At 45.8% G+C, this 12,277-nt stretch overlaps 1 protein-coding gene across 2 annotated transcripts in view; it reads left to right on the top strand.

Moving 5' to 3' along the window:
• Nucleotides 1–302: 302 nt before the first annotated feature.
• TRAPPC10 (trafficking protein particle complex 10) overlaps nt 303–12,277 on the top strand; it is an 82,653-nt gene continuing 70,678 nt past the window's right edge. Inside the window, exon 1 of one of the 2 annotated variants that reach the window (XR_005215970.1) lies at nt 303–537. Coding sequence is in view for 1 of the 2 variants with exons in the window: in XM_037830763.1 (XP_037686691.1) it covers nt 471–537 (67 nt within the window). In the remaining variant the exon portion in view is untranslated. The remainder of the gene's footprint in view (nt 538–12,277) is intronic. The other variant, XM_037830763.1, reaches the window with a different exon arrangement.

Below are 12,277 nucleotides of genomic sequence, written 5' to 3'. Positions count from 1 at the left end.
GGAAGAACTTCAGGGCCAACGAGTGACAGGTGGTGCACGTCCAAATCCGCCCCTTTCCCAGGGAACTCGTCCCCAAAGCGAGCTCCCCCGGCGCCGGCACGCAGACGCCCGCCGCAGGCTGCCCTCGTCCTCCGCGCAGCTTCCCTGCCTTCCCCGCGCGGACGCCCGCCCTCGCGCGCATTTCTGTCGGAGGACCGGGGCGGCCGCCGGCCCTCGGCGGGAAGAGCCCTCCCCTTTAAGCCTCGCGCTCCCCGGAAGTGGTAATGCGGAGGCGCCGAGACCGGAAGTGGACGCGGCCGGCAGCGGCGCGGGGAGGCGGCGGCGGCGCGGCCGGCTCGGGAGCTGCCTCGCGCGGCCGTGGGGGCGTCGCTGTCGTGGCCCGCGGCGCCGTTCAGGCTCGGGCTGGGCCCGGCGCGGCCTCGGGGCTGCCCATGGGGCGCGAGCGGCCGGGCCGGTGACGCCGGGCGCCCATGGACGCCGCCGCGGAGCCGCTGCCGCCGGTGATCTACACCATGGAGAACAAGCCCATCGTCACCTGTGAGTGCCCGGCCGGTGCGTGGGGGGGCGGCCGTGGTGGCGGGAGCCTGGGCCCCGCGGCCCCCGCGGCCCGGCCCGCACGCTCCGACCCGGCCGCTTCCTGGAGGTGTGGCCCGGGCGGCGGCGGCGGTGTTCTCCGAGCCCGGGGCGCCCTCCGTCCCCTCTCCCTCGGCGCCCTTCCCCACCTGGACAGCCTCCTCCTCAGGGCGCCTTCTGGTCTCCTACCCACCGGTCCCCGAAGGCCCCCGACCCCGCCACACGCCCCCCATCTCGGCCCGCGGGGACTTTGGGGCGCAGTTTGACAGCGCGCCGGCAGATTCCTGCAATCCGCCCCGACCCCGCCGGGGACGCGGGCGCGCGGCCAGCCTTGAGGGCGAGCAACGGGGGCCCCGTCCAGCCCCTAGGCCGAGGCGCGCTGCCTCGCCGGGAGGGAGCCCTCCCTTTCAGTCGGGGTAGCTCTCTCCAGGCACCTGCTCTCGCCAGTCCCACAGGAAGGTGCTCAGGGCTTTCGGAGTTGCAGGCACGGAGGGATTTTGCATGCGTTTATTACACTAGAGGACGTGGTTTTGTACTTTTGTAAAGTGTTACATAGAAGTCCTGGCTCCGCGCATCCCTTTGGTAAACTCTACTTTGATGAGAGCAACAGCGCTTACTGCTCGAGCTCTGACTGCGAGCCAAGACGGGATTTTGCACGCATCCTCTCTTTGAGCCTTCACCGCAGTCCCCAGGCAAGCACTGAGACAAGTTCCCAGACGACAGAGCCCCATTTTACAGACGAGAAAAGCGAGGGTCAGGGAGCTTAGGGAGCTGCCCTGCGGTAAGCGCCAGACTGGCCCCTCTTTGTTTTGGGTGTTTTTCCCACTTCTACATTTATTGCCACACAAAGGAACTGGTTTTCTGTTACAGAACAAAAATTCCCCTGATTTTTATAAGCATGACTTTACTTTTAAAAACACTGAGCTTGTGGGAAGCATTAAAATGTTGGCTGACATTTTGATGACTTGCAGAGATTGATTTCAGACTGTTAGGACTTTGACCTTTGACAGTACTCTGTACCTTCATAAATATATGCAGTTTACTTTCTCAAATTGTTTCACATGCCTGGAAAGGAAGCACTCTTTCTGGAGCAAAATCTGGGAGCCCAGGCTCCAGTCCTGTCCTCTTGAGTGCTACCCCTCCTTTTCTCACCGCCTCCCCCCAGCCCTGAGGGGCTGTCACTTCATCATTAGATGACAAACTTCCTTAGGGAAAAGGACCATGTCACCTCTAAATTTGGGAAACTGGCATAGTTCAGCAATAGCTGTTTTTTCTCCGATGTATTTGTCGACTGAAAGTTTTAGCCAAGACTCTGCCTGCTGTGCGAGAGGGCAGCGTGTGGAGGGCTGGTCCAGGGGTCCCGCAGTCGCCAGGGGCTTTCTGCATTCTCAGGGAACACAGGCCATACTCAGTGTGGTTTTCAGGTTACAGTTTCAGTGTTTTCCAAATCATGAAAACTTTTTCCCAAAGTGTTGAGCACGTTATGAGTGCTGGATAAATATTTACAGCTTCTGGGGGCATCTGCATGTCTAATTATATCTCATGCCCCTTAGCTTGCATTTTAACAGCATGTGTGTTTCTGCAGGCATTGTACAAATTCATTTCTGAAGAGTAAGTGCCTGTAGCTGTATCGGGCTCAACCATGGCTAAAAGGGTAGTGTTTGTTATCTTGGTAGTAGATGCTTGAGGTCCATGTTTAATGTTTAGTTTCATGCGCACATACACCATACACACCTGTGATCGAAATACTCCATACACACCTGTGAAGGAGCAAGTTACCTCTCCCACAGATTGATTAGAGAACCATATGTCAGTGGAGGTCTTTTCCCCGTTTCTAAAGCATAATGGGTAAGTGCTGTCTCTACTAATGGAATCTCAGTCTGAGAAGGTTCAGCCTTTCTTTCTTTGAATGTAAGAAAAGAAAGTGGCTGCAGTAAGCTTTCAGAGAAAGTTCACTTGAAAAAGAAAAATACCTGTTAGAAGTTAAGATTTTTTTTTGAACTTTTAGAATGACTGACTTTATGGTTCACACTTGAAATTAGATTTTAGTTCATGTGGAACTGAAGCTTTGGGAAGCTTTTGTTTTCCTGGTTTTCACTTCATACCTTTCTTTATCTTACGCCCCTCTTTCAGCTGTGCATATTTTGAAAGCAGAAGTAACCAGCGTAGATACACTTGGTGGGAAAATTGCTTTAAAAAGTCCACACAGAGCTCTTTTCTCTTCAGAGCTTGTTGGCATTATGTTGGGGTTCTCGGCTTAGTGTGTAACATTTTTGTTTCCAAAAGTCTGTTAACTTCTGCAGCCTCTTTGAAGACTTATCCAGCACTGCACTCTTCTGGTGTCTGTGGAAGCAGAGTTTATGCTTGTTTTCAACTTTTTTTTTCCTGGAATTTAGAACATTTTGCTCTAGGGGAAAATGACGCATGCTTGGAAGTTTGTGAGGTATCAACAGAGTGTTAGGAGTTCAGGTAAACAAGGAACTGTTTATGTGTGGGCATTAGGGAAATGAAAAGCCCCAAGATGAGAGCAAGTATCTACTTGAGGGCAGGTAGACTAGATTATTACTTGAAAACCTTGCTGGATTGTTTTCATAATATTTTGGCTCTACCTAAAAGTTGTAATAGACTTTTGTCTCTAATTAAACGTTCCTTACTTCCTGCCTAACTGCCCCCAGTGAAGAGGGACGTGCTCCTCTTAGACCTAGGATGATTTAAAGCTGTAAATACTGGAGAATGTACCTGAAACAGTTAGTGATAGTGACATTGCTGTGAGGTTGGGTGATGAGTTACTTAATGATAGCAATTTAGATACCTATCGCATGTTTTATTAATCATGAAAAATAAGTGCCCTGTGTAACTGAAACAAATCCAGCAGCTCTGTTTGATCTAAATTTATGTTTTAGCTTAGTTTTTTTTCCCTTCAACCATGGGGTCAGTTCTCTGCTTTAGAATAAAGACTTAGGTTTTCCGATTATTCAGGAGTACAGTGGGAAAGACATGTTCCTTCCCCAGCAGTCTTAGTCAGTGGACATGGTCAATGTAATTGCACTGATTTGTGGCTTTTCTTTGCTGACTCTTTGGCATCATACCTAAAGTAGCACAGAATGTCAACTCAGAATCGTACAGCATCTGAAAGATGACAAGTACTCTTGATCCAAATGAGCTCTTCCCCTAGTAACTTCTTAAATTGTGTATTTCGTTTTTCAGATTCTCTGTATTTGGGGTTCCAGATCTGACATAAACTCTGAAAAGGAAAAAAACAGTATTAAAAATGAGAGGTTCTTTAAAGCTATGTACCTGGTTGGAGTTGGCATTTTTTTTCTTTATAGGCTAGGGTTTTTAAATTTGTGCATTCTAGTTTTCCGCTGAGCCTAAAAGATATGGCACTTGTGATTTAACTCCTCTATTAGTTTCATTACCAAAAAAAGGTAACTTTTAATGTCCTTTTTTTTTTTAAATTGCTACATGTCAGTGCACAACTAGGTCGATATTGAATTCTTAAGCTAATAGTGAACCAATGATTGAGAAATGGGAGAGAAATTCCTCCTTAGGAAACCTCAGTTGTTTCCCAGAATATGTTTGGTGGTAATTCTAAATGTGTGTAACTGCTTTATATGTCATTTTGACATGCAGATGTTTAGGGTAATGATGTCTTTTGTGTGCCACCTCGGGTGTTCCGTGGTAACTCCGGGCCTCGGTTTCCTTGTCTGTGACACCGTGACAGCACCGATCTGATAGTGTTGCGGTGGGGATTGAAAGAATGAATGTGTGTAAAGCTGTCAGCTGTCAGAAGAGTGCCTGGAAAACATTTAGTACTAACAAGAGTCCTGAGCCATTTCCTTTAGCATCTCAGTAATTTTTTCATGGGGCCTCTAGGCCAAAAGGTGTGCTTAATATTTCCATTTATTAAGTAGTTGGAACCAAGTAATTTATTATTTTTGTCCTAATAACTTAGTAGTTGTTTGTAAAAAATGCTACACATAAATTGAAAGAAAAAGTAACCTTACTTCATTTTTAAGTAACTGCAGTCACTTCCTGATGGATGTGTGTGTCTGCTGGGCCCTGCCATCTTCTCCAGTCTTGGAATTGGATGGGGCACTGCCACCCTGTTAGATGTTTTTTTAATCACCCCAACCATGGAAAACCCTATTTTGCGATGACGGGACATCACTGAAAGGAAGGCAGTGCCATCTAATGCCAAAACCAAGCATCTAGAGCATCTCAAGGGGTGGCTGGCAAATGTGGAGCATTGCTGCTTCCCTTGGAGTTTTAAAATTCAGCACCTCTGGGTTTGTCGTGGCACCTTGGGCACCTGGGGTCACAGCCCAACTTCAGGGGAGATTTGAAGTGACAGTTTAGAAGTGAAAAGCTACCTTTTCCATTTGAACTTCAGCTCACATGTCTAATTTACAGCTGTGTTTCTGCAGAGTTTCCAGTAAGGGAAATTTTGTTTATGCAAATGAAACTCAAGGGTCTGATTTTTTTGAATCTCTGAAATAATCAAGTATGGAAGATGTAACACATGAGCTGGTCTTTCCTAGCAATTGATGACACAGTTATGTAGTCCCCGCACTGAGAGGAGAGGCGGAAGTTGGTCATCTTTGGTGGAAATGCAAGGTACAACATAAGAATTTTTGTAGTAAAAAGGCTTTTTGCTAATGGACAAAGCGTCTTCTTGTGACTTGCAGGGACGTGGTGAGAGCGTCTCGCCGGGCAGGCTGGCTCCCAGCCACCCCACTCCTGCCTCTGCCCTGAGAAGTTACCCACCAGGAGGGGCGGAGCGTCTGCGCACGTGCCCGCCTCCCCGTGCCTGTTCACCTCAGTCCGCCCGGGTCTTTCTCTCTCTCAAGCCATCCTTTTTCTTCTGGCTTTCCTCTGTAATGTTCTGAATGTGAGTTTTGAAGGTGTACACAGTGTTTTGGTATTTGAGAATATTTGTTTTCTAACTTAAAATCAGTGGCTTTGGCGTCATTCTGGACCCCCTTTTGGTCGCACAGGTTCAGTCCGTCGGCAGGTGTGCGTTATTTACCTTTGAGGTACAGCCAGTTCTGGTTAGTCACAGTGGTTATGCTCTATAAATTCGCTGTGGACGCTGAATTAGTGAACACTCCACCACTTGCTCAATGTTTAACCTTGTTTTATGTGCGTTTCTGTTTAAAGACACCTTATTTAATATGCATTGAACTAGTGACTTGTACTCACGGCCCTCAGCTCTATAGCTCAGGCCGGAACGATGCTTCTCCAATGCGTGTATTTTCTCTGAGTCACATCCCAGCCTCCTCGCACTGAGAAACTCAGGGTGGCACTCAGCACTGCTCTGGGAGCCATTTTAAACAGCCAGGCCACCAGGAAAAAGCGGACAGATGCAGAACACGTGGCACCAAGTAGACCACGAAGAGGACACTTGTTTAATTGCTTGTGCACGAGAGCTGACCCAGAAGGCTGCCTGTCGCCCTGTTCAGCCTCAGCTGGGATGTGTGCCTCGGGCGACTCCTTTTTGGCCACTCCACACCTGTCTGCAGATGACTGCGGAAGCACCCCGGGTATTGATTCAGGAGTCACAGATAAAAATTTGCAAATATGGAATCTGCGAATGTCGAGGACCACCTTGGTATCTGGAATCCCACCTCTTCCCCCCACCTTTACTCCTCTGCCCCCAATCCCGGCCACCATCACCTCGCCCTGGGCCTACTGTGGTGGCCTCCCTGCAGGCCTCCCGCTTCCCACCCCTGGCCCCCTGGGAGTTCAGGGGAGGCCTTCTGAAGGAGGAGCTGCGGCGTCTCATTCCTCTGCTCCGACATTCGCAGACCTCCCAGTGGGCCACGAGACCCCAGTGCTACACAGCACTCGCCCCACCACCCCAGCACTGCCTGGCTCGCCTCCTCATCTCACCCTCCTCCCCATCTCTGCTCAGATCCCAAGGCCTTCTCTGACCCCCCCAGTGCAGCTCGATTGGGAACCCCTCGACTTTATTTACTCTACGCAAGGAGACACAAATAGCACCTTTTTCTTTATTGTTTCCAACCCTAAGCCGTGCTGCCTGCACACAGAATATAGGACTCGGCAAGGTAGGAACTTTATCTGCTTCATTTCCTGCTGTGTTCCTAGAACAGTGCTTGATACTTGGTCAGTGCTTGGTAACTATTTGTTGAATAAATAAATAAAAAAGTGAATGAGCATTTCCTGAAGGGAAACACTGTGCTATGTCATTAATACCTCTACAGGTTAGAAGCTTCTGTTGGTATAAAATTCGTTTCTTTAAATACATGTTTTTATTAAGAGAAGACAGCTTTGTAAAAAATGCTCAGAGAGTTTGAATCCTGATCACTTAGACCTGTTTTTAGGTAAACTGCCATGGACTTGGCTTTCTGATATTGGAACATTCTTTGGACATTTTGACTCGAGGAAATGTTAATGCAGTAGAAGAAATAACTGTCTGGTATGTTAGGGACCATATTCTTTAAAACAGTGCCTCCACATTGTGTTCAGATATGTATTCTTTACTACGAGACACTGGAGATTGACCCACACGGCCAACCCAGGGCGCTCTCGGGCCACCGATGGGCTCTGGAGACGGAGCGTTTGAGATTGAGGGAGGATCAGTGTGGCATTTGGATGAAGCCTTAAAAGAAGATACACTTCTGGCTTTTTGAAACTGAACTTTAAACCTTAAATATGCATAAGTAAAACATGAATACATTTTTATTACAAGGTATGGAATCTAGAAGTGGGATTGCCTGGTAAAAACTTTTATTTAAATTTTGAAAACGACTTTTATATTGCCTCTTAAAAAGCTATACCAAGTTATACCCCGTGACCCCAGAGAGACATAAACATGTAAATTTTTGCCTATCTGATGCATGGGGAAAAATCTATCCTGTTTGTTTTTTTTTTAAAACAGGTTTATTGAGCTTTAATCTAGGTAATATAAGATTTGTCCATTCTAAGTGTACAGTTGTATGACTGTTAGTAAATTTTTAGTTGTGCAACCCTTACCACATTTCAGTTTCAGAACATTTCCATCACCCCAGAAGTTCCCTTGTACATGTTAGCACCTAATCCCTGCTCCCACCCCAGCCACAGAAACCACTGGTCTGCTTTCTATCTCCCTGCATTTGTCTTTTCTAGACATTCCATTTAAACGAAATCATGCAGTAAGCAGTCTTTTCATCTGGCTTCTCTCAGCAGCATGTTTTTGGGGTTCATCCATGTTGCACCATCATCAGTAGTTCCTGCCCTTTTCTTGCCAAGTGGTGTAAAATTGCATGGATCCTGCATCTTGTTTCTCGCTCACTGCTTGGTGGACGTGGCCTGTGGCTGGCGCTCTGGCCGGAGGCTCACGCTGCTGCCTGCCTCTGTGTGGACGGGCTTCCTGCCTCAGGGGAGGAGTGGGGAGTAGAGTCACCATGTCATCAGGTAAACCGATGTTCAGCTCTCGGGCTGTGCTTCCTGACATTCCCGCCAGCCCTGGACGGGGGCTCCGCTTTCCCCGCACCCTCGCCAACCCTTGTCATTGCCTGTCGTTTTTTACCCCACCTGCCCTAGTGGGTGTGAAGCGGTCGGGACCTCCTAGGGGTGCTCCCTTGCGAGTCCCTGATGACCAGTGAGGCTGAGCGTGGTCTTATCAGCCATTTGAATGTCTTCTCTGATGAAATGTTTTTTCATCTCTTTTGCCCGTTTTTTAATTGTTTTTTTTTTTTGTTATTGAGTTCATTATATATTCTGGATACATGTCCTTTATCAGATATATGACTTGTGAATATTTTTTTGTAGTCTTGATTTGTCTTTTCATTTTTTTGTAGTGTTTTTTTGAAATACAAATGTTTTAATTTTGAGGAAGTCCATTTATCTTTTTTTTTTTTACTAGATTGTGCTCTTGGTGTTGTATCTGAGAATTCTTGTCCAACCCAAGGTTATCATAATTATTTTGGAGTGTATGTCTCTAATTATTATTGAGGTTCTTTTTATATGTTTATTGGTAATTTGAACTCGGCTGATTTATCTGTTCATCAGTGACATTTAAGAGTTAACCAAAACATGGCTAGAAAATGAATCAGAATAGAACTGGGAAAAAAAAACCACACGTGTTTTTGAGTTCCGTGCTTTGTGTATTAGATTCCAAGGAGTGCTGTAACAAATTGCCTCAAATTTGAAGGCCTAAGACAACAGCTCTGGAGGCAAGAAGTCCAGAACCAAGGTGTCCACAGGGCCGTGCTCCCTCTGAAGCCTCCGGTGACTGACTCCCAGCAGCCCTTGACTTGTGGCGCGTACCTCCTGTCCCTCCCTCTGTGGACACGCAGCCTCCTCTCTCCCTGTGGCTTCCCTTACGTGTCTTCCGTGGCCGCACTGGATGTGCCATTGGGTGTAAGGCCCTCCCAGATAGGCCACGATGATCTGATCTCAAGGTCCTTCATTGCATTACATCTGCAAAGACCCTTTTGGGGTCCCCACTGTGCCACAATACCTGCATTTACCCACCTCGTGTGTCTTGGCCACGTCCATCAGGAGGCTGCTTTTGCGCATCTTTGGAGAGTTGTCCTCCCTGTGCTCCTGACCAGGGGAACAGCTTCTTGGAATCCAGGCGTTTTGACCCCAGCTGTTGACGACCAGGTGGTGTGACTCCCCTTCAAAGAAGCAAACCTGCCCCGCTCTGCTCCTGCCTCCCTTTCACCAGCCCTCCCCCAGCCCGGGAAATGCTGTTGTTTAGCTCCTTGGATGTAGAATGTGTGATCTTCCATTCTTCAATATTCTTTTAGGCCCTTGTTTTCAGAATTGAAAGAAAGAAAGTAGAGAAATTGTGAAGAACTTAACAGCAGGTTCAGACTGGTTTTACAGGTATCATTGTATGTTCAGAAATTTTTCTTATTTTTTCACGGAGATCTGTTTAGCACTTAGAATCATTGCATAAACTTCAGAATTGAGAATTTTGGTAGAGGCTTGCCACTATCAAGCCATTTGGGGGTGATTTTTGCTTCATCTGAAGCATGCCATTGGTGGGCCCTTATGGGACGCATGTCACCTGCAGGTCAGTAGGGGATGGCCTCCTGAACCCGTCTTGTGGTTGACTCAATCTCATCGCTCTGTTCCTTGGCCTGGAATCCAGCTCTTTCACTCCTCCTGGGCTCTGGTGGCTCTACCCGTAGTTCGGTAAGTCAGACACCACCTGTCCAAATCTAAGGGGAGGTGTGTTCCGAAAATTATTCCTTCTGTGAAAGCTTTTGCTATAGAGTTTAAAAAATGTCCGTTTCCTTTAGTTTAGTGTTCTAAGAACCGAGCACGTCAGCCACACTAGAAATTTTCTGTATAATCTTACATATTTTAAAAATAAACCCAGGTTCCAAGAACTTGACCCGTTGACTACATATGATCCTCTCCTTTGGGCACCCTGGATTTTCTAGTGTAGGGTATGAAGGAACAGGGCCATATTCAGCAGATGTTTACGTAGCATGATTATGGGCCAGGCACTGTTGTAGGGGCTTGGATTTTGTCAGCTTTCTTGGAGCTTACATTCTAGCCAGAGGACATCGACAATACACATGAGTATTAAATTATATGTTAGGTGGTAGGTGCTCTGGAAAAAGAAAGAGAAAAGGATACAGGGACATGAGAGAAATGTTTTAAACTTTTTATTAAGGAAAATTGCAAATAAGTACAAAAGTAGACAATATTACAGAGTTCCCATGAACTCACCACCCAACTTCAATAATTGGGTGAATCGGCCAGTCTTGTTTATCTGTATCCCCCACAGTCCCAATCCTATATTATTTTGAAGCAAGTTCCAGACATCATATCATTTATCCATAAATGTATGCATTACTAAAAGATAAGGATTTTTAAAAAAACATAACTACAAAATCTTTATCATGCCTAAAAGACCATAATTTCTTAATGTCATCAAATACTCTGTGATTAAATTTTCAGTGTCTCTTAAATGTCATCCTTTATTGAACTGTTTCAATGTATCCAAATAAGGTATTTAAATAAACTGTCTAAGCCTCTTAACATCCTGGTTTTCCCTCCACATCCCTCTTATTCCTTGTGCCTTTTAAGAACCAGCTTGTTTGTCCTCTGGTTTCCTGTGGCCTGGACTCTGCTGCCTGCGTCCCCTGGTGTCGTTTCACACGATCTTCTGTCCTCGTATTTCCTGTGAAGTGATGGTCAGAATGAGAGACTGAGCAGAATTGGGTTGGAATTCTTTTTTTGGCAAGACTACTTCACAGGCGGTGGCATTTTCTTCCACTGGGAGGAACGTGACATCTGATTGTCTCTTTTTGTGATGTTAGCAGCCATTTATTTTTGCATCCATTAATTCATTAAGGGTTCCAAAATGGTAGTATCCAGTTTTACCATTTCTTCATTTATTAGCTGAAATATTTCTGTAAAGAGTGTGTATGTGTACGTGTATTTATCATTATTTATATTTCTTATATTGGTTACCCAGTGGTATAGTTTGTTTGGGAAAGGCGTTAGTTTTCAAAATGAATTGGTTCATTGTTGTAAGATCTTAAGGTTTTAAGCACACCTGATATGTTTTGGCCCATTGCAGTTTTTATCCTTATTGATGTGCAAATTGTCCCGTCTGGGGCCTGGAGAGCCTCTTTCAAGTTGGCTTCTGAGTTGGAGGAATGGTTCTTAGTTCTCTGCTGTCTGGTATGACAAGAAGTTCCAGACTCATCTTGTACATTTCCTGCCCCAGCCCTGAAAGGAGTCATTTCTCCAAGGAACTTCAGGTCCTTTTAATGGAAAATGTTGTTTCAGCACTGCAGTCTGCAGGCTGGGGCTTCTCATTGCTGTTAGGCTTTTTCTGTGGACAGAGCCAGGGATTGCTGTTTTGTTTGTTTTGTTTTTAGCTTTGAAGATAAAATACAGCCTAAGTTCATACTGATATTGTCTATTCAAATTCAGGACTACAGGGCTTTAATCGACTGCTCTACCTTCTACATTGTCTTCATTCCACACTGAAAATTCCAACTCTCATGGGTACTTGGGGGTGATAGGATTAGAGCTTTCGTTCTCAAACTGAAGGGCTGTTAAAATCCAAGTTGCTGGGCCCCGCCCTCCGAGTTTTGATTCTATGGGTCTGGGGTCTGGCCCGAGACTCTGCACTGCATCTCACAAGTTGCCTGGTGATACCTTTGCTGCCAGCTGGGTCCTGATGAAGTATTGCCTCATTACTCATTTGCTTTATCCCACATTGCAGAGAGTCTCCGAAGCACAATATTAGATCTGTCACCAACAATATCACTATTGAATATAGATTAAAAACTTCTTTTTAGCAGTTATTTGTGTAATTTGGATGTGTCTCACTAGGAACAGTCAAATTATTATACTTTTGAGTCACTTGCAGTAGTTCCTCTCTCTGTGGCTATATCACAAACTGTATATACATTTAAGTTTATTTAATTTTTTTCTTGATATTTTTAAGGAAAGCTTTTTTAAAGTTTGATTTTGTATTGTCATTATGCTTTTATTTATATGCTTCCAAAATCAAACTTACAAAACAAGGTATATTTAAAGACATCTAGCAGATAATCCCTACCCCTTCCACCCTATTCTCTCCCTTACCTACGTATTCAGTTATGATTTTTCATGGTATTTCCTTCCATTGAAAAAATGTAAACAAATTCGTGTGTATTTGTATTTCCCTGTCTTGGATAAGAGGCTGTAAACTGCACGCCCTCTTTTCCCATCTGCCTTTTTCCCT

Source organism: Choloepus didactylus, chromosome 1 (assembly GCF_015220235.1).
Source record: "Choloepus didactylus isolate mChoDid1 chromosome 1, mChoDid1.pri, whole genome shotgun sequence".
NCBI classification, from domain to species: domain Eukaryota; kingdom Metazoa; phylum Chordata; class Mammalia; order Pilosa; family Megalonychidae; genus Choloepus; species Choloepus didactylus.
Note: the sequence above shows the minus strand (reverse complement) of the source record. Positions and strands in the feature narration are given on the sequence as shown.